General features: G+C 27.7%; 3 protein-coding genes across 3 annotated transcripts in view; 1 reads left to right on the forward strand and 2 right to left on the reverse strand.

Annotated features, from left to right (window-relative positions):
• The window catches only part of LOC134838145 (IDLSRF-like peptide), a 39,971-nt gene extending 28,561 nt beyond the window's left edge, over positions 1-11,410 (reverse strand). The window contains exon 1 of the mRNA XM_063853615.1: positions 10,634-11,410. Coding sequence (XP_063709685.1) covers positions 10,634-10,754 — 121 coding nt within the window. The 5' untranslated portion in view covers positions 10,755-11,410. The remainder of the gene's footprint in view (positions 1-10,633) is intronic.
• A 3,041-nt stretch (positions 11,411-14,451) lies between these two features.
• Positions 14,452-18,280, reverse strand: LOC134834452 (dynamin-1-like protein). Its single transcript, XM_063849123.1, has 3 exons — positions 18,141-18,280; positions 16,590-17,951; positions 14,452-15,763 (listed from the first exon to the last, which is right to left on the reverse strand). Exons 2-3 carry the CDS (start codon positions 17,926-17,928, stop codon positions 14,931-14,933), a joined length of 2,172 nt encoding a protein of 723 aa, XP_063705193.1. The 5' UTR covers positions 17,929-17,951; positions 18,141-18,280; the 3' UTR covers positions 14,452-14,930.
• Positions 18,281-20,229: 1,949 nt separating this feature from the next.
• On the forward strand, positions 20,230-22,525 carry LOC134826984 (arrestin domain-containing protein 4-like). Its single transcript, XM_063839501.1, has 3 exons — positions 20,230-20,573; positions 21,529-21,622; positions 21,687-22,525. The coding sequence occupies exons 1-3, from the start codon at positions 20,303-20,305 to the stop codon at positions 22,495-22,497; spliced, it is 1,176 nt and encodes a 391-aa protein (XP_063695571.1). The 5' UTR covers positions 20,230-20,302; the 3' UTR covers positions 22,498-22,525.
• Positions 22,526-22,646: the final 121 nt, after the last annotated feature.

A 22,646-nucleotide genomic window follows, 5' to 3' on the forward strand; every position in this document is an offset into this window, starting at 1 on the left:
AGCTGGCTTTATAAATTTTTGTTTTCTTTGTCATGCAATATCGTGTCAGATATTATTCAATAGACTGCGACATTTTAACTTTATTTTAGAAAATAAACTGAGATAAAAGACTCTACTTTATTATTATTGTGCACTCAATAATTTTTCTCTGTTTGTTTTTATGCGACAGAAATATGTTTTGGTATTTTTTTGATTTATAAAGCAATTTTCTCTATTTGTTATATTTTTGTTTCCGGTTTAAAAATAACTGAGATAAAATTGAATAAATGGGAAGGAACGTGACTAATAAAGTTTTATAAGCTTGGTTAAGTCCCAGATGCAGTTTACCGTTGATTATGTTTTGATTTTTCGTTTCTTTTTTGTTGCGGGTTTCTGTTAAGTTTTAAAATTTTTTTTTATTTTTAATTTTTTTTTATTTGCCAAATTTAACTCATCTTTGGTTTTATGAGCTTTTCTCATTCTTTTCTGTTTTTTTACAATTATTTTTAAAAAATTAATATAAATTTCTAAATTATTTCAACTATTTTACTAATTTTTTATTATATTAATATTTATTTTATTATTATTTTTTTTTTAATTTGAAAATTAGTTATTTACAAAATTTTTGGAAAATTAATTAAAAATATATTTTTTTTAAATTTTTGTTAATTCAAAATTAAATTTTCTAATTTTTTTAAGTTAATTTTTTTAATTATTTTATTAGTTTTTTAAGTTAATATTTAATAAGTTATTTTTAATAAGTATTATTTTTCAATTATTAATTTTTTTCCTATTTTTTTTAAGTTTATGTATTTTAAATTTTTTTCTACATTTAAAAAAATATTCGAAAGTTCTTTTAAAAAAAAAAAATATTTTATTAACAAAAAAAAAATTTTTTTTTCAATTTATTTTCCGTTTAAAAACGGAAAACCGTTTAAAAATAAAAAATTAATAAATAAAAAAACTTTTATAAACCTTTCTTTTATAAAACATTTAAACAAAAAATTGAATACGTCCCGCAACGCCCGGTAATTTTTCATATACCATTTCCGATCAAAAGCCATTCATATATTTTAAGTACCACTTAAATAAAAAAAAATGTTTTATATCTAACTCGATTATTCCGTTTTATTACTGCCAATTCCAACTGAATGCATTTAAATTGCCCTATTTATAAACGGAAAATCCCTCCTAACACGCCCTTGAATGCCTATTGATATCAAAACATTTTGTTGCAACAACAATTTCCAACATTTATGCAACCAAGTCAGCAAATATCGCATCGATTTTTGAGCAAAAAACATTTTTTTTTTCACTTGTTTATAAATATATTAAGCTCGAACATTATAAAATGTTATCGCATGTAGGAACATACCGCAATATTTGCACAGGAATATTTTATTTTATAAATAAAGCCAGCAATATTCAATGAAGCAGTTAATTGAAATTCTATTTTGTTACACTCGTTCAAAATGCAATTTGCAAAATTCATTCATGCCGATATTTTGCGAATTTTGTGTGTGTTTTTTGTGTTGAAGCAATTTAAAATTGAATTTCGCTTATTTCCAATAAATATACAAGACAGGAACTATTAATGTCCTCACATGACGCATTTTCATGAATTTCATTCAAATTGTTCCGAGTGACGAAGATTGAGTTGTTATTATCGCGAAAAGGCGATCAACTTGCTCATTTATTTTTTTCTCGTCGTCGTCAACCGACATTCATCAAAACAAACTAAATAAAAGCTAGAGCAGAAAAACGTGACTAGAAAATATTTTTTTCTTCATTTTCGTGAACGAAAGCGGCCCCAGGTGATATTTTCCTCGGTAGATGTGGAAAAAAATGCTCAATATTTAATTCACACATCATGTTTATTTACTTGCGTGTGAAGGTGTGACAGAGCGTGATGTTGCCTTCACACATCCCATGCCGCATCGAATGACACGGCGTCGCAAAGTGTAATCATTAGGCGGCATGTTCAATATTTGCTCGAAGAAAACATACCGAAGAACTGGGATCCCTCCTTAACAATATAAATCGTGCGAAATTATTACTTAGTGATGGATGTTAATATGCAAGGAGCGATCGAAGGTGTTACGGAAGGTGTTGAGTTAAGTCATCTGAGTCGTACTTAGTGATTACTTCATTTCCTGTTAATGTTGAAGTTAAATTGATACTCAGTAGTAATTTTTTTTTTAATTTTTGTGAAATAATTCGATTTTTTTGTAGTTTTAAAAAAAATTAATATGTAATTTTTTAAAAAAAAATATTTTTTATTAAATAATAAAAAAAATTATAAAAAAAATAAAATTAGGTATAAAAATTTAATTATTAATTAATTATTAAATTTTATCGCCAAAAATATTTTTAAAAATTATTTAGTTTAAATTAAATTAATTAATAAGCGAGTTAAAGTTAAATTAAAGTCAAAAAGAGTTTGTTCTGATTTTTTTAGCTAATTTAGCTACTATTTTTTTTGCTACAATACAATAATTTATCATATTTAGAAAAGAAATTTCTAATTTTAATCATTTTTTGTTAAATTCTTATTTAAAAATTATATTTAAAAAAAATAAATTTTCAACTAGAAATTACTTTTTTTTTTTGAAAAAATTTTTATTAATAAATAAATTTTATATAATTTTTTTATATTTTAAAATAAATTTTATTGAAATATTTGGACTTTTTTATTTATAAAAATAATTTTACATCGATATTAGGTATATTTTATTTTTTATTTTATCGAAATAATAAACTTTTGGTTTTAAAAAAATATGCCCCATTTTAAAAGTCAAAAATCCAATGGGGCAAAATAAAAAAAAAGTTAAAAATTTCATCAAAATTGATTGTTTTTTGCTCTATTTTTATATTTTTTTCAAGACATTTTCAAAAAAAATTTATAAAAAATTTTTTATTTTAAAAAATTGTCTGAATTTGTTAACATTTTTATTAAATTAAATATTTTTTTTACATATTTTTTTTTTTTTCAAAATTTTAAATTAAATGTTATTGAAATTTTTGGACTTTTTTATTTTTAATAAAAATATTTAAATCTATTTTAAATATTTCAATCTAAAAAAAAAATTTTTTTTAAAAAAATTTGGACTTTATTTTTAATTTTTGGTTTTAAATTTAATAAAAATAAATAATTAAAAAATTAATTAAAAACAACCTTAAAAAAATTTTTAAGTTCTCTTTATTTATTTTTTTTTCAATTTTTTGCCCCTTTCGTTTATTTTTTGGGCATCAGACTTTATTTCAGTAAAAAAAACCTAATTTATTCAAATCTCATCCTCGAACACTGAAAATTCCAACAAATTCAAATTACTTTCGTGCGTTCCATATTTCCAATTTCCTCCCAAATTTCCTCCGAAAACTTTCATTCCAAGTACCAAATCAGGCAATTTTCCTCCCACGATCGCGTAATTTCTCACGTAAACGTCTCATAATTCAATTTTCGGTGAAATATTTGCGCGCAAACCATATTCAAAACAACAAATACATCAAGAGAAAAAATAACATAACAAGAGATTAAAGTGTCTAAATTACACCTAATAATAACCATAATCTTGATGGCAACGAACATCTCTTTCACCACTTTTACGCGAAGGTGCGTGTTTCGACGCAATATTCCTCATTTTTCTCTTGTTTTATTGTGTTATTGTTGTCGTTGCTGCTTGTTACTTTTTTTTCGGAATGAACAGCGCACGATATCGATTATTATTCTAATTTGGCGGAGAAAGAAACAGCAAAACTAGAACAATGAAAGAGGGTTCTTAATTAAGAAGTTTTGTGTTACAAACAACTTTTTGTATGTTGGGATACAATTGTGTCCCAAGTGGTTGTCTTTGCTTTCGTCTTTGACGCATGAGAAAACATTTTTTCCCTTTTGCAAAATGAGAAAAACAAACAGATTCAGAGAATTAATAAAAAGGACGAAATGTTGTTTTTGTCGAGTTTCATCAAGAAAATGGGAAGCTGATAAGAAAGCAAAACGAGGTAAATTAAAACAGGACTCTTTCGTCGTTTCTGCTGTGATAAGATAGCAAAATGTTGTTATAAATGAGTGTTTTTGGAACATTTATATTCATGAATATGTATCTCTCAGTTGATATGAACTTGTTCAGACATTTATTATAATTTAGTCATAATATTAAATTGTAAAACATTGTAACAGATTAGGATTTTGCTTGATGGTCATGGATGATGATGCTGATGATGATTATGAAAGATTGTCCTTCTACCTTGATGTAAAATGTGAAAAATGAGGAAAAAGTACTTTTATTATTAAATAGAATTTTAAAAGGCATTTTTAAAATTTTAAAAAAGTCTGAAAAGTCTGTCTGACTTTAAAAAAAATTCTCTAATTAAAAAAAAATTAAAATAAGTTCGAGATTTTTAGAATTTTTATAAAATCATTTATAAATTAATGTATTTTTTAAAATTAAAATTTATTTATTTATAATTAAATAAAAATTATTTTTTTAATAATTTTAATTTTATTAAATTTTTATTTTTAAAATATTTTATTAGGTAACTTTTTGTTTTTAATTTTCTAAGATTTGAAAAAAAAAATAAGATTCTCGTTTTTCAGCTTTTGATCATATTTTATCTGAAACTTATTTTTATCAATTATTTTATGACATTTTGGGTAAAAAAAAATTTTTTTTCAAAATTTCCATACAAATTATGTGAAAATTTACTGATGAAAAAAATTATTTTTTACACTTTTTTATAGATGTTTTGAAAGTCTAATTAAAAAAATATATATTTTTTGTTTTTTTTTTATTTTCAATTTATAAAAAAACTAAAGTAATTCTAAAAATTCAAAATAATTAATTTAATTAAAAAAATAAATTAAAAAAAAAATTGGTTAAATAAAAAAAATTAAATTAAAAAAATGTTAATTAAAAATAAAAAAATTAAAATAAAATAAATTAAAATTAATTAAATTTAAAAAATAGAACCAGTAAAAGACAAGACAAAAATGCGACTTCGTAATTTCTTTAAGGCATTTGCTACTCTTTCCTTTTTACTATAAAATTACCCATCAATTTTTAATACGAGACACTATCCCTTAATTAGCATTTATTTCTGTCCGTCTCCTGTCTTTTCTCCAGGATCATAAATTTTTAATACTTTAAAAAAAAGACTAACAAAAAGGTTGCCAGACCAAGTAGCACCACGACAACTGTCAAGCAGGAGGACAAATTGCCAAACTTTTCACATTTCATGTAAAATTTATGCAAATTCTGTTATATTTTTAGACATTTTATGACATGCTTCATATCATATGAATTTTCTTGTCAAAATATCTCAATTACATCATCATCATCAGGAGATTACTATGCTTCAGATAAACAACTTTAATTGCTGAGAAAAAAGTTTCTAAGCTCCTTGCTAACGACATTGAGTAATTGCCAGGATAATTCCGTCGTCGTCAAAATTGTCACAAATTTCGGGTGGAATGGTAAGTAATTCAAAAAAAAGACGCAATTCACCAGTAGCAAAGACGAAATTTTATATTTAGAAAAGTTATTCTCTTCAAATATTGTGTCAAAAAGTTGAAGAAAGTAAAAGTTTTTCTATTTTGGAGATTATCTCACTTTGCTTCTTGCTGTGTGCATCGCGATTCTAACTCGCCAGGCACAAAAAAAAAGTTTTTATATGTTTTACACTCATGATTTATTTATTTTGGAACGTTTCGTGTTAAACACCATGAAGAATAAGAAAAATAGATAATGTTCCCTTACTGCTGGTTTTTACCAGAAAACCCATTAAAAGGATGATTCATAGAATTTTCTGGTAATTTCCTTGATGAGGAACGGGAAATTGACACGAAAACCAGGCGTTTCCATTTTTTATTGCTTGATATTTTAACGACTTGTGTTTTTTTTTTTTGCTGATATTTATTTTTCACACACATTAAACAATAAACTGCGTCAGTCAATTAGAGAGATAATTACCACAGGCGAATGTAACCAAAAAATGAAATAAAAAAACTGAACAGATGTCATCGAAATTAATTAATTTTCGTCTGGACAGTGGTCAATACAGTCTGTTTTATTATAGGAATTAATGACGGCCATTAAATGACTTCTGATTTTGGAAAACTCTGATTTTTCTCTTTCTCTTTGGGCAAAGTTTTTTGACGGTAAAATTCAGTAAGGCCGTTTTTTGAGGTAGACCATTTTTTTTAGATATTTTTGTCAATTAAAAAAACTAAAAAAATTATAAAATCACACAGTCGTCGACAAGGAATCGCTTTCATCAATTTATAAATTAATCCCCGCTAAAAAAAAAAAAAAAATTTTTTCTTTGGAATTTAATTAAAAAAAATAACAAAAATTGATCAAAATGAAAATTCAAATAAATTGTTAATAAATGATTTAAAAAACGATAGAACCGTAAACAGACAAGACAAAAATTTTTCGTAATTTCTTTAAGGCATTTGATACTCTTTCCTTTTTACTATAGAATTACCCATCAATTTTTAATACGAGACACTATCCCTTAATTAGCATTTATTTCTGTCCGTCTCCTGTCTTTTCTCCAGGATCATAAATTTTTAATACTTTAAAAAAAAAGACTAACAAAAAAGGTTGCCAGACCAAGTAGCATCACGACAACTGTCAAGCAGGAGGACAAATTGCCAAACTTTTTACATTTCATGTAAAATTTATGCAAATTCGGTTATATTTTTAGACATTTTATGACATGCTTCATATCATATGAATTTTCTTGTCAAAATATCTCAATTACATCATCATCATCAGGAGATTACTATGCTTCAGATAAACAACTTTAATTGCTGAGAAAAAAGTTTCTAAGCTCCTTGCTAACGACATTGAGTAATTGCCAGGATAATTCCTTTCGTCAAAATTGTCAAATAATAATGATGGCTAATTCAAAAAAAAAAAACGCAATTCACCAGTAGCAAAGACGAAATTTTATATTTAGAAAAGTTATTCTCTTCAAAATTGTGTCAAAAAGTTGAAGAAAGTAAAAGTTTTTCTATTTTGGAGATTATCTCACTTTGCTTCTTGCTGTGTGCATCGCGATTCTAACTCGCCAGGCACAAAAAAAAAAGTTTTTATATGTTTTACACTCATGATTTATTTATTTTGGAACGTTTCGTGTTAAACACCAGAAGAAAAAGAAAAAAATAGATAATGTTCCCTTACTGCTGGTTTTTACCAGAAAACCCATTAAAAGGATGATTCATAGAATTTTCTGGCAATTTCCTTGATGAGGAACGGGAAATTGACACGAAAACCAGGCGTTTCCATTTTTTATTGCTTGATATTTTAACGACTTGTGTTTTTTTTTTTGCTGATATTTATTTTTCACACACATTAAACAATAAACTGCGTCAGTCAATTAGAGAGATAATTACCACAGGCGAATGTAACCAAAAAAATGAAATAAAAAAAAACTGAACAGATGTCACCGAAATTAATTAATTTTCGTCTGGACAGTGGTCAATACAGTCTGTTTTATTATAGGAATTAATGACGGTCATTAAATGACTTCTGATTTTGAAAACTCTGATTTTTCTCTTTCTCTTTAAATTTTTTGCGGTAAAACCGCAAATCAAAAAGTTTTTTGGATATCATTTTTGTGTAAAAAAAGCAAAATTTTTACGATTGTGCATATTTTTTAAATTAAATCATAGAAAAAAAATTATTTAAAATTATGAAAAACCTATATTTTTGTTAGAAAAATTTAAAAGAAAATTAGAAAAAATCATTTCGAGAGAAAATTTGAAAAATAAAATTTTCAAAGTAAAAATATTTAAAAAAATTCAATTAGTAAAAACACAATTTCTGAAAAAAAATTTGCTTTAAAAATGAAAATTTAAAAATTCATCATGAATTTACTAAGAATTTTGATTCAAAGACAATTTTTCTTCTAAATGCAGTAAAAACTGAAAATTGTAGAGTAAACATTTTTCTTAACAAAATTGATCATTTTTCACTAAAAATTCAAAAATTTATCAAAATCTTAAATTTTTAAACAATTTCACGAAAGTTTTATTCTTTCCATTCCATCAGGTATTCTTTTTAGATGGAACTTTAGACAAAAATGTACTAAGGTTTGAAAATTTTTTAGCATTTTCTTTTCTGAAAAAATAAATAAAAATAGAAAAAAAAAATCTTGATAATTTTATGAGCCTAAAAAAATGAACTGCAATTAAGCTCAATTGATATTTTGACCTTTTGCGGTCGCTTTTCACATTTCCACCAACTTTTTTAGCTAACTTTTGACATTTCCACCTGATTGATGATGCAAATTAACTCATTTCGTCTAAACGTTTCATCAGAAATTATTTCCGCAATTTCATCTCTCACTGATTTCTTTCATTTTATTTTTGCCAAAGCACGATGAAAATGCTAGATTTTGCGTATTTGATTACCGTTCATCTCATTTACGTGAAAATTTGCATAATTTGAATGTTGTTTGCGTAATTTTTAACGATCGTCTATGAAAAAAAAGGTTTTTTTTTTCGTTAATTAAGAGAGAGAGAGAGCTACCTCTAAGTTTGAGTCATTATGCGGGTAAATTACGTCCATTTGTCATTTTACGGTACTTTAAGCGGTTCTTTGTTACAGATTTGAAGCGAATCAATCAAGTATCAAGTTAATGCGAGTCAATCGAGAGGAAATTTATCATCTGCAGTTGCGGTAGGTTTGGTTAAATATTTTTTCTTGGATACGAAAAACAATTAGAAATTAACATAAATTGCGTTACGTAGGCGGCTTGTTTCTGTTTAACGCTAAATTGATTTTCCAAAACTCTCAAAACAATTTGTACAAAATTTGGGAAGCAATTATTTTCCTATTTTGTTATTATGTAAAAATTTTTCATATGTGTGTCGGAAATTGGTTGTAACATTCGTCAATGTCAGTTCGAATGAATGCGCGGAAAAACAATTCTCTTGGGGAGCGGTGTGTGCGAAGTTGAAGTGTATTTGTCTGTACAAAATGAACACAATATTTTATTCATAAGCTTTTATTCAAAATCTGCGTCACTTGTGACAACATTACGTCAAAAATGTTGATGGAAATTGCTTTTAAAGCGATATTTTGGTGACAAGAAATTTTCATTTTAGTGCAAAAAAAGTGAGAATTTGATGATTTTGAAATTTATTGCCGATTTTTTTTATTCAATAAATTTTATTTTTTCATGGAAATGTCTGTGGTTAAAAATTAATTATTTAAAAGCTGCAATAAAATTTAAATAAAAATTAAAAGAATAAATTATAATGAAGAACAAATTATTTAATTTTTATATTAAAATTTTTTCTAATCTACAATATTTATTCAATTGAAAAAAATTGACGAAATTTAATCAATTTAAAGCTACTAATTAGAAAATAATAATATCAAAAATTTCTTGGAATTTGAACAAAAATGTTGCGCATTATTCGCATCCCTTCTATTTTTTCCAAAAATCCATGGAGGAAATTATGATAATGAAAATTTTCAATGTCAATTATTAAAATTGGTTGTTTTTGTTGTTTTGGCAATTTGACATAAAAATATTAATAAATTTAAAATTAAAAAAAATTACTTTAAAATAAAATTAATTTAATTATTTTTATAATTAATTTATTTTAAAAAAATTTTAATAATTTGTTTTTCAATTAATAAAAAATCAATTTGAATAAAAAAGATATTTTTAAATTAAGAAAAAAAAAGAAATTTAAGGAAAAAGAAAAATTAAGGAAATTTTTTTAATAAAAAAAAATATTAAAAAATTTTAATAATAATATTTTTCCCAAAAATATTCTGTCGATTTTTCAAATTCTTAAAAATGATAGAAAAATTAATAAAATATTCTCAAAAATTATTATTAATTCTAATTTAACTTGACTTTTTTTTATTGAAAAAAAAAAATTAATTAAAAATTTTTCCAAGAAAAAACTTCAACAACATTATAAAATTTATTTTTTTCTTAACTGTCAAACTTTTTATATAATTTAACGTCATTTTGAGTGACTTTCATCGATTTTACCTTCATTCTCACAAATTTCATTTACTCACACTGCCACTTGAACATGCGATTAAAAAATTCATTTTTACAAGGCACACCGGCATGTGCCACCAATCCTTTTTCAATCAACATAAATATTTATTTAAAAATAATGGAAACAGGTGTTACCGTCTTTAATCGTCTCCCCAATCATATCAAGACGACAATTTTTTTTTTTTTGCTGAACATAAAATGCAAATTTTGTCGTCATTAATCGCTGTCCCGCATACGTGAGACTTTTCCAGGAAACAAGTAATTTTTCTTTCGTATGACCTATTAAATATTCATTTGCGTAAAACCGTATCACGAACAACTTTTTTTTTTTATTGTTGAACGCCACAAGCGATAGGAAACCGACATTTAATGGGAAAAATTTATTGTTTATTTTATTAAAAAAAAACAAAAATTCATAAATTTCTTGTTATTGTTTTTTTTTTTTGCGACCACCCAATAACATGGTACAACAACAATAAACATAAAAAAAAGTTTTTCTTGTCTCGCACAAATCAAGTTGCTGCGTTGTTATTTCTAATTTCATTGCGAACAAAACACAAACAATCAACAACGACGAAAAGGTCAAAGGCGGTTAAATAAGCAAAAAAAGAAAACTACTCACCACTTCGCTTTACCGGAGTCTTGTAATGTCCGTAGAGACGACTCAAGTCGATGCCAACAACTGCATGCGGAAACGAAGCACAAAGTACTCCAAAAATGGTAAACCAATAAAATTTCGACATGATTTCACTTTTTTTTTCTTTTTTAAATTTTTTCTTTAATTTTTTAGATTTTTTTCTAATTATCACTTGAGAAATTCAAAAGAATTTTCAAAAGAAAATTTTATAACAGAAAAGAATGAGAATTTACACTTTTTCGTTATTGTACTAAATCATCAACTTTTGGTCTTTAGTGTCTCGTTGGCGTTCTCTTGTGTTTTCTTTTTCTTTAAAAACCAAGAAAATAAAGAAGAAGAAGGAGAAAACTGAAAGTAAGTTCACTCGATTTTTTTATTTTTTTTTCTTGCTTTTACACCTCTTTTCTTGTGAATTCCCTTCTTCGTTAGAAGATTAGACAAAAGAGACGTTTTTTACGCCAGTAATTTGTGACTGAAGAAAATTATCTTTTTTTTTTTTATTTAAATTTCTTTCACTTCACTTTTTTGTTGTTTTGTATTACAAGTCGTCTCAAAAAGCACGAGAGAAATGAAAAAACTGAAAAAATTATCGGTTAGACTTTGCTCTTTCGCTGTGCACAGTCACCACCACAGAATATCTCGGTTCGTATGTCATATACAGGGAAAATTGTATATGATATTAAAAAAATATGTATATTTCACAACAACTGAGGGGAGACCCAGAAAATGCGGAAAATTGTACAGTTCTTTGCGCTGCACAAGTTGTTTGCTAACTGTGACGTTTTCCGTTTACTACGGGAATTTTATACTGAAAATGCGAGAAATTGTGTGCGCAGGACGCGATTTACGTGTGGAAGCCACTCCTTGAGGTGCAACAAGGAAGGCAAGAGCAGCGTGTCGATGGCAGGTATGGAGTCAAGAAGGTAGACTAGAGTTTCTACGGGAACTTGTGTCGAAAGGAAACCTACGCCAAGGTAAAAAGAGCAACCTGTTTGCGTCGTTGAGAGGAAATTCTGTGTGAAATGTGTAACATTTGTTGCTTCTCCCGCGTAGACTGCGACAACGACACGACAACGAAGCTTCCGAATGCAAGTCATGAATGGAAAGCTCCCGCGAATGATGAATAAAAGCTCGAAATGTGTGGGACGTTAACTGGCAAGTGGATGCACCTGGTTATTTTTCAAAGAAATGCGCGCAATTTTTCTTTTTTTATCGTTTTAAAATAATTTTGTATGAAATAATTTTTAAATAAACTTTAAAAAAAAAAATATTTTTTTATAAAAATAATTTATAATAAAAATTAAAAAAAAATTGTTTTTAAATGAAATTAGTAACTTTTATTAATTTAGACCGTTCCAAATTTTTTCCGACGTTTTTGTCCGAAAACAATTTTTTTAAAAAGGGGAGGGGAAGGCAAAATAAAAAAAAATTTGAAATACTTTTTTATACAAAATGACAAAATTTAAACAATTTTTGGTCCTTTATGAATATTTTAATTGTTTTTATGGTATTCACATTGATATTTGGTAATTTAAAATTAATCTTTGAGTATTTCAAGTTAAAAACTTAAAAAAAAATTTATAAAAAACTCTCAAAAATTTTGAAAAATATTTTTTTTTTTTTATTTTTTTGAAAATGAATTTTTTATGTCAAATTTTGTTTTTCAATACAAAAATTCTTAAAAATTGAAAATATTTTTTAAAAATTTTAAAAATTTTTTGAAAAATAATGAAAAAAGGCCAAAAAAAGATCAATTTTGATGACATTTTTAATTTTTTACCGCATTTCAATTTTTTTGAAAAAAATGCGGTATTGTGCTCGTGATGTCGTCCGTCCGTCTTTTCCGTCTGTGTGGTGTGCCATTTTTTTTGAATTAAAATTCTTAATTGACAGATTTGAAAGCATATTTAAAAAAAAAAAATTTAAAAGTTTTGGAAAATGTTAAAAAAAAAAACAAAATTCATGGAAAATCGGAATTTTGAAAATATTTTTTTCGGGAAAATTTTTTTTTTATTATTTTCAGGGGAGCCTCGCGAAACATGGAAAAAAAATGATGAAAATTTTCGAAAACTTAAAATCTTGAAATTTTAAAATGTTCAGGGGAGTCTCGCGAGTAACATGGAAAGTGAAAAATGATGAAAATTTTCAGGAAAACTCGGAAAATTCATGGAAAATCGGAAAATCTTGAAAAATTTCAAAATTTTAAAATTTCAAGTCTTGCGAGTAAAAAATTGAAAAAAAATTTTGAAAATTTTCGGGAAAACTTTTTAAAATAAAAAAAAATTTTAAAAATGTTCAATCTCGCGAAACATGAAAAGTGAAAATTGATAAATATCTTTCGAAAAATTTATGAAAAATCATGGAATTGAACACATTGAAATGCGGTCAAGTCATTCGTTTTATACACGAATGCAATTCATTCTCGTTTTATTTTGACCCATTGGATTTTCGGCTTTTGAAATAGGGCATGGGACACAAACTTTTGGAGCGGCCTTAAAAGAAAATTAAAATTTATTTGTTTTTTTTACTTTTTAAAAATTGATTTAAAAATATTTTAAAAAATTAATTAATTGTTTTTCAAATTAATTAACAAATAATTTATTATTTAATAATTAATAACCAATAATTAAACATTATAAAAATTTAATTTAAGAAATGAAAAATTAAACGTTAAATTAATTAATTTTAAATCACTTTAAAAATGTTTTCCTCTTTTGAAAAGTCCAAAATCTAATTTGTAAACTTTTCATAAAAATTTTAGTTATTTTGGTTTTTGTATAATTTTTTAAGAAATTAAAAAAAAATTGTACTTAAAATTCATTTTTTTTCACAAAAACAGTGAATATCATTCTAGGATGTTTCTCAATTTTTAAATAATTTTTTTGTTTATTTTTGAATTTAAAATTAAATATTGTAAAATTAACACAAATATTTAAAGTGCTCAAAATTATCGAAACCCAGTAATTTTTATTAAAAAAATTTAAATATTATTATAAAAAACCGAAATTTTACCTATAAAAAATCTTATTACCCTATCTTGATGTCCATCCGAAAATAAGAAAATTTTGCTAAGACAACATTTATTTTAGACTTATTTTAAAAATTTTTATCAATGACTCAAAATTTTTTAAAAACCCAAAAATATCACATTTTTGGCTTTTCTGACCAAACTGTTCGTTTCCAACCATATGTTCCATGGTAAAAATTTTACTCGAATTCCTGGTGAAAAAAATTTTAAAATAATAAAGTTGAAATTTTGACCTTTTGTAGTAACAATGGGAAAAAAAAAAAAAAGTTTTCGCTACACGGATTTTTCGATAAAAATTTTTTAAAACTATCATAAAATTTTTAAAAATAAGGGTAAAAAAATTTCGCCAAAGCAAAAATTTCTTCTTTTTTGATGGACATCACAATAAACTATTCAGTTTTTCATTTCTATAACTGTTTTATGAAGAAATCGGTAAAAATCAAAACCGTGATTTTGGTATTTTTTAGAATGGAATGCACCATTTATTATTAAAAAAAAGTTTTAAATCAATTTGAATCGTCCTAAAAATTTAAGAAAAAAAAAATATTAAAATGAACAAAAAGTCCTATAATTGAAAGAAAGGAGAAAAAAAAATAAAATTCATGATAAAATAATAAAATTTAGAAAAAATATATTTTTTTTAAATCTTAAATTTTAAGATAAATAGGAATAAAAAATAATTTTTAAATTAATTTAAAAACTTTGAAACTTACTTTGAAAACTTAACTTAATTAACATAAAATTAAAAGAAAAACAACTTTTGAGTTCTAATTGTTCATTTTTTTCACTTTATTTCAAATATTATTATTAATAATAATATAATTAATGTCTGGATCATTCAACGAGTTTCCTTTATTTCATAATATAGGAGGATATTTTCTAACTAGTAGTTTGCATTTTTTTTCTTGTATTTTTTTTTATCAATAAAAAACATTAACAAAGTGAGTCTACCCTAAAATTGTATATATTCCGATTGGTTTGTAAGCGAATTCGATGGAAAGCGTAAGAAATAAAACAATTTTATGGATTTTAGTAAAATTAATTTTGGTAATAAAAATACTTGAGCTAAATCGTTAATCGTTATAAAAAAAATATTGATACTAAAAAAAGCCATGCAAGAATTTTTTTCTGAGTTTTTTGGTTAAGTAACGGATTCTTTTTTGATCTATGAAAAAAATTGTTAGTGTTGAAAGGGAATTTTCACACTGCAGCACATCTACAAATTATTTGATACTATCGTTTCGAGTTTTTTCTTTACCACATGTGCGTTTCGCGGATCTCACTGATGATGTGATTGGCGCGCGTTAGTGCCTGCAACATGTCGGCCGCCTCCTTGCGACGCACCGCAATGTGGTCCGACTCGTTGAGTAACTCTTCAGCCTTGTCCGATTTGTAGAGATGCGTCACGAGCTCCGACTGCAAGTTGTCTTTCACGAAGTTCACCAAGAAATGCATGATCGCCTTCGGGACGCTGTCCTGTATGGATTTGCGGATGATGTAAAAGTAGCTCTTGATGAGCCGTTCGATGACATCACAGTCCTTTTGTTCCTTGTCCGTGAGTTTTCGCGACGAGTGGTTCACTGGAACGTCCGGGAGTAAGTTGACAGCTTTTGCGGGACTTTGCACGGCATGCGGCACGTGTGTCGGAGTACTGGCAGCCGATGACTCGCTTTCGCTGGGCCGTTGTTGTGGTTGCGTGGGTGGCGGCAAAATATTCGCGAGCCAACTGTTGGTTGCTTCGTGGTTGTTTTGTACGACGCTGTCGGCGTGATTTGTGGCGGCATGATCGCCAGTTCCGTCGCGAGGACCGGAGGGCGTGACAGTACGGTGACTTGCGTGACGTTGCTTTTGATGTTGCATCTGTTGCCAGGCCTCGTTCTGTTCGTTCTTCAGGAGACTTGGGACGAGCGCGGCGTCTTTGTGGAAATCCGGATGTTTGGTGTTGACGTACGCCAACTCGATGGCCACTAAATTCTCGACCATGTGATTTGTCGTGGGGAGACGACGACGCAAAAGTTGCGTTACAACATCGACAATTTTTTCGTGTAATTTTGGGAAACGAAGCATTTCTTGTTGCACTTCAGTACCTAAAAAAAAAATAAATTAAAATTTAAATTATTTTTTTTTTTTTTGAAATTCTAAAAATATCAAAATGCTCTAAATGAAAATATTTTAAAATGTCCCATTTTTTGAATTCAAAAAATATTTTTGAAAAAACTCCTGATTTTTTTAGAAATAAATTATTTTTACCAAAATTTACAAAATAAAAATTTTATATTCGAAAATAATTAGAAATATTTTCAGTTTTTTACAAAAATTACTAAAAATTGAAAAATTTTCTTGAAAGTTTTATGTGTGAAAAATTTAATTTTTTTTTATTTTGCCCCATTGGATTTTCGTAACAGTATTTTGATGATTAATAGAAAAATTTTATTTGAGCAATTTTTAAAAATTTTTGAGCCTGTAATTTAAGCTCAAAATAAAAAAAAGTATTTGTTTTCAATTTTTTAAAATTTTTAGCTTTAAATTAAATCAAAATTAAAAAAAAGTTTTCAATAAATAAAATTTGTCAAAAATATGAAAAAAAAATCTAAAAAAAATTTACGAATTATTTTTCTATAAATATTTTTTGAAAATATTGGAAAAAAATCAAACAAAAAAACTTTATTATAAAAAAAATAATAATTTAAAAAATTTATAGATTATTTTTGTTAAATTTTTAACTGATTTTAAGCTTAAATTTTTTAAAAATTAAAATTTATGAAAAAAAAAATTTCTAAAGATTTTTTAATTTTTTTCATCAAATTTTTACTTGAAAAAATTTTTTCGCCTTTCTATTAGATTATTTTTTTAAATTTTGTATGATATTTATATTTATTTTCTTCAAAAACACTTCAAATATGAAAAACTTACCACAATGTTGAATTATCCGTTGCATCTCTTCATGAATCAACTCCACGCATCTCAACGACGGTTCTTCCAATCTCCGAATTTGCCGTTTTACCAACAGCTCAAACGAAACTTCCGGCACAAACAACGCCGGACGTGGTCCCGTTGCATTCCGTATGGCTGTCAAGATATCCATTTTGGTCAATCCCGCTAACGGATGAATCGAGTCGAGCGTTCTGCCAAACGTTTCGTGGAAAATGTAACAAATGCGAGCACCACCACACAATTCCGTCGTCTCGATATTCCGCGAAGTGCCCTCAATCGTCGAACAATATGCACTTGCGAACTTTGTGATAATTTGGAGCAATGTCTGACTCTTGTCTGTGACATCTTCGCCATACGAGTTAAGCAGAGACTGAAATTGTGACGACATCACATTCACACGTGTTTTGAGTTCGGGCAAACAATCGCGAATGTGATGCATCAACAAGCGATTTAGCGTTTTTGCCAAATACGGTGTGCCGTTGCGTGTCGCGAGCGTCGGATATTTCCGCTGCAAAAATGCCGCTTCGTCTTTCAATTGCTCCTCAATGGTTTTCTTGTCCTTAATGTCCTGCTGCGATCGATTCACGACACCAATTATGCCCAATTTGACGGGAATCACGCGTCCACACAGAATATCAATGGCATCTGTTCCGGCATCCATCAGATCGAGCTTCGTTACGACCGCCAAAGTACGTCGTCCCTCGGGATCGACATCTTTTGCCATTTTCAAGGCCTCACTGGTTGCCATGTCTGTGTTGGCAGCAGTCACTGCGAGAATTATCGAATTCGGATTCTCGATGTGCTGATACACGAGATCACGAATTTGCTTTTCAATGTCTTCGGGCTGATCGCCAACCGGCACCTTTGTGATGCCCGGCAAATCGACGAGTGTCAAATTCACGACGCGCGTCGAAAAAATCTTCAAATTTATCGGTTCGGGGCAAATTCCTTTGTTGCTACCTGCCATTCGGTCCGTTTCTGCCTCAATTTCCTCCCGAATTTCATCGAAATCCGCGAAAATTTTATTTTTCGTGTGTAAAAATTTGCCCCATTCCTCGAGTTTGGCGGTGCCTTGGTCCGAGGAACGGTGTTCCCTGTCGTCGAGCGGACAATAAACGAGTTGCAGCACCAAGGGGCGCCGTGTGACAATTCCTGTGCCGCGTGGCAAGAAACTTCGGCCCACCAAAGCTTCAATTACGGACGATTTGCCGGATGATTGGGTGCCAAGCACCACAATTTGTGGCAACTGAATCGAGTCGCTGCCCACTGTATTGAATACATCTTGCAATTTATTTACTACGGGTATCAATGCCTCCATGCTGACGATGCTGGCAACACAGTCTGAAATGCGAAACGAGAAAAATGATGAATAATTTATGGAATTTCTGTTAAGGAATGTGCAGCTTCATGGTCTTTGCCCTTTTGTCCGTTTTATCACAAGCGAAAAATTTTTTCGCAATATTTATTCCGTACTTTCCGACAAAAGTTCGAGAGGAAGGAAAAAATTAAAATGACATGAAAAGTACTTACCAATTAATTTAGCGAATTGCGATGTAAATTACTAGAAATATTGGTGAAAAACTTTGTTAAATAATCATGAAAAAATGCACAAAGTTATCGATTTTCCGTGGTCGTCTAATAAACCCAGTGCGTCCACGAGCCGTTGTACGTCGTACACTCGTACAGCCCATGTAACTGTCATTCCGGTCCGTTGACAATCAACAGAAAAATTCGCATTGAGTCAGTTGCAAAATTTAAATTTTAACCGTTTTTAACCCATTTTGGACTTGTAGCACAATTTTTTGATATTTTTTATTGAACTTGAACTTGAATTGACTAAACGAGAAATGTTTTATAAAAATAAATATTTTTAGTAGGAAGACGAATGTTTCATATGTTCCGTGATTTATGGTGCAAAAGTTAAACATAATAATTTAAAATCAATATTAAATCCAATTTCAATCAAAATCTGTCATATATGACATCATTCATTCTATAAATCAAATAAAAATATGCAAAGCCAACACAATAGGAGTGATAATATGATTTTTTTTATTTTTTGCACACATATGAATAACTGGTTTCGATACTCTTTATTAAACTAGAAATATTTGAAACCATAAATTTTATGACAAAGGTGATTTTTTGGGTTTTTTTCCTTAACGGTAGAAAAAATGGCACAAGATAAAAAATTTAGTGTTGGTTGATTTTTAATTTGAGAATAATTAATTGAATTAAATTAAATTGAACTTAAATTTTAATTTAAATTAAATTTAATTTTACTTTTCTTTATTTTTTTAATTAATTTTCATTTTTTTATTTATTTCTTAAAAATTAATTAATTAATTAACTTTTTATTTCATTAAAAATATAATTTTTAACAAATAATTTTTTTTTAATATTTTTTTTTTTTTTTTGACAAGACTCAGTTAAAATTAAAATAATTTTTATAAAATTTCGATTTTTGTTTTTTATATTTTGAAGAAATTTTTTTGCAATTTTAATTTTTTTATATTTAAGGCATTTCCCGCCAAAAAATTTTAAGGTTAAAATTAATTTAAAAGAGGATCAAAATATATAAATGATCTCTTTTAGTTTAAAATTACTACTTGAATTTTTAAATTATTTTATTTTTTTATGGATTTTAAGTGATTTTTATCAATTTTTATAAACAAAAATTAAAAATAAAATTAAAATATTTAAAAATTTATTTAAGTACAATTTTCCCGCCAAAAATTTAATTTAAGTGAGGTTAGAATTTAAATTAAAAAAAATTATTGAGTTCTTATAGCCTAAAATTATTTTTTATAATTCACAGAATTTGAATTTTATTTAATTTTTCGAGACAAGAAACGACAAAAATATGCGAACTTTGACCACCATTGCACCAAAATAGTCAAAATTTATAAAGGCGCCAATAAATAGAAAACACCGACCGACACTGATCGACACATCTCACGATCGTCTCACAACAACAAACACAACACAAAGTAAGAAACAAACTTTTCACGGCTCTTTTGCGAGAAAATGAATGAAATGCATGACGACATTTTACGATGCAATTAAACGTCGTCTTCCACAATAATAATCACAATCACATGTGCACCATTTATTACATTTGTCTCACTGTGCGAAAAATATTATTTTGTTTCTCGAACACTTTTCATGTAATTTTGACATGCAATTTTTTGTTTTGAATAATTTGATGTAAAAATCGATTGCAGGTGAAAAAAAAATATTTGTTGTCTGTTTTCAAAGAGATTTTTTTTGTGTTTTAATGCTTCGAGTAGTAGAGAGACAAGAATTTGAATGGAATGTTTATTTACAAATTTTAGCGCGCGCAATTACTATTTGAACGTTTTTCGCGTTCAACTGTGCTACAATTTTTTTTTTGCTTCTAATAATACATACGGTGGATGTGATAAAAATAAACAGCAGAACTCTCGTGAATTACGCTCAATGAGCCCGTAAGTGATATCGTGGGTTGCCCGTCAGCAGATGATTGTTTAAAAAAAACACATTTTTTTTCGCTTTCTTGCAATATTGTATCGAGCGAATTTATTTTGAATTTCGGTGTGCTCAGTCCTCTCACAACCGTCGTTCGTTCGTGATAGATAAATCATCGCGCGCGTCTTTGTCGTCGTCGTCGTTGCGTCTCTCGTCAGTAGTTGTTGTTACTTGGTCGCGACGCGATGGTCACATTTACCATCGAATTCGATAGGCCCGATAAGAAATACAGGTCCGGCGAGACAGTGCGGTGCGATTTGTATGTTCGCGTCGCGGAAAAGTTCACGGCACGATATTTAGCATTCCATTTCAAGGGGTACGCGCACACAGAATGGATCAAGCCCGAACGCCAGAAAGTCGATGGAAAGACAATTGTGACGCAAGTCAAATACGTCGGGCACGAGGAATATTTTAAGCATTGCGAGTATTTGTTGGGTTCGATCGATTCGAATGATGGTGCGTATTATAAAGGCGATTAAATTTGAAAATTGCAATTTTTGTGCCAACGAAATGAGGGAGAAAAATTTTATTTTGTTTAAAAATGTTAAAAAATTAAGAATTTTTTCAAGAAATTTAAAACTTAATCTAAAAGTTAAAAATTAAAATGAATATTTTAGTTAAAATTAATTAATTAAAATTTAGAAAAAATTAAAGAAAATTTTTTTTTTGTTCAAATTTTAGTTTTGGTCAAGTGATTGACTTTTTTTTATTAATTTTTTAAAAATTAAATAGTTTTTAAAGCAAATTTTTTATTTATTTATTTTTTTTTTTTGTTTAATCTTTTTAAGAGAAACTTGTTCTTTTAAATTTCACGATTTAGACCAAAAAATACGAAATTTCGAAGTTTTTTTACCTTAACTTTAATTGAAAAATTGTGAATCCAATCAAATTTTAAATTTTTATGATTTTTTACTCTTTTTTTAATTTTTTTTTTATTTTTCAAAAAAAAAAAATTTTTTTTAGTTTTCGATTATGATCAAAATTAAATATATTTCCATAAGAGTTTTTTGCTCTAAAATTTTTAAATAAATATTTAAAATATTAATTAAAATATTAAATATTTAAAATATTTAAAAATTTTTACTTTTTATTTTTATTTATTTATTAATAATTCGATTTTTATTTATTCAATAGTTTTAAAATAAATTTTAAAATTAGAAAATAAATTTTAATTTTATTTTTAAAAAATCTTTTATTTTTAAATTTTTTTTCTCGAAACTCAATTTTTCGAGACAATAATTGTTTTAAAAAAAAAATTAATTAAAAACTTAATTATTTAAATTTCGGCAAAAGTTCGAGGGGGAATGACTAAAATTGAAATAATTAAATTTAATCGCCTAACATAAGAAAATAAAATAAAAACAGACACAAAGCGATGAGAAATATTTAAAAAATGAATTGTTTTCGACAGACAACAGTGAAAGCAGTGGGGGAGAGGACATCGAGGTCGGTTACTATCACTATAAAATTGCGTATAAACTGCCAGACGATGATCTTCCTTCAAAGTAATGTGAAAAAAAAATTTTTTTGTTTATAAAAATGACAGTTAATTTTTTTTTCTCTCATTAGCATTGAGTGTCGCAACGGAAGTGTCCGATACACGGTAAAAGTGAAATACAGTGTCATCAATGGCCCTGACAAGTCACTCACAATTCCCTTCTTGGTGACGTCCGAAGTGAGCAAAATTCCCGATCTCCTGCAACCCATCCAAGATGTCACCGAGAGCTATTACGGACTTTGCTGTTTCCGTCCTCGTCCCCTGGAAATTACACATTATTTGCCGCGTCTTGGTTTCTCGCCGGGCGAAACGCTTCCCGTGAAAATCGAAATTAACAATCAGTCGTCCGTGCGCGTGGAATTTATCAAAGTAGAACTGCTGAAAAATTTAATTTTCATGACGACGTCACCAGAAGTCGATAAACTCACGGAAACAAAGTTGCTGAACGAACATATTTTTTATACAAAAGTCCCAGCGGGCGAATGCAAGGAATTTAAGACGGAATTTTTTCTCGATCCAAGCTACAATTGGAAGTTGTTCAATAATTGCGAGATAATAAACTGCGAATATTACGTGAGGTCGGAGGCGGAAATGAGTGGATGCAATAAAAATCCGCACATTATTACAAAAGTCGTAATTGGAACGATAAACCACGATGCGATTATGGATGAGGAAACGCGAATCAAATATGAGAAGAAACCAGATGCGAATTCAAATCATATCAACAGAGAAGATCGACCGATCTTGAATCGAATACAGACTTTAGAAGACTTTAATCGGATCCCGCCTTTGGTTAGTGTTAAGGAAGAGTCGGATACGCCGACGCCAAGTATATTAGGGTTGCCGTTGGCGGACGAGGAAGTGTTCAATTTTAAAATTTAGTGCCTAATAAATGAATTTTTTGATCAAATTTGAGTGATGAAAATTTTTTAACCTGAATGAGGCTTAAATTATGACTGGAAGTAAAATTGGAGTATTGGAAAATTTTTTTAATGAAATTCTTTAAAAGAACTTTGAAAAATCGGACTAAA

This window comes from Culicoides brevitarsis, chromosome 1, assembly GCF_036172545.1.
Source record: "Culicoides brevitarsis isolate CSIRO-B50_1 chromosome 1, AGI_CSIRO_Cbre_v1, whole genome shotgun sequence".
Taxonomy (NCBI): domain Eukaryota; kingdom Metazoa; phylum Arthropoda; class Insecta; order Diptera; family Ceratopogonidae; genus Culicoides; species Culicoides brevitarsis.

Excerpts from the sequence above, each read along its gene's own strand:
- LOC134834452 (XM_063849123.1), bottom strand. The coding sequence starts at position 17,928 with ATGGAGGCATTGATACCCGTAGTAAATAAATTGCAAGATGTATTCAAT. Across the intron at positions 15,764-16,589 it reads ACGGATAATTCAACATTGTG|GTACTGAAGTGCAACAAGAA; the intron begins GTAAGTTTTTCA and ends TTTTTTTTTTAG.
- LOC134826984 (XM_063839501.1), top strand. The coding sequence starts at position 20,303 with ATGGTCACATTTACCATCGAATTCGATAGGCCCGATAAGAAATACAGG. Across the intron at positions 20,574-21,528 it reads TTCGATCGATTCGAATGATG|ACAACAGTGAAAGCAGTGGG; the intron begins GTGCGTATTATA and ends TGTTTTCGACAG. Across the intron at positions 21,623-21,686 it reads GACGATGATCTTCCTTCAAA|CATTGAGTGTCGCAACGGAA; the intron begins GTAATGTGAAAA and ends TTCTCTCATTAG.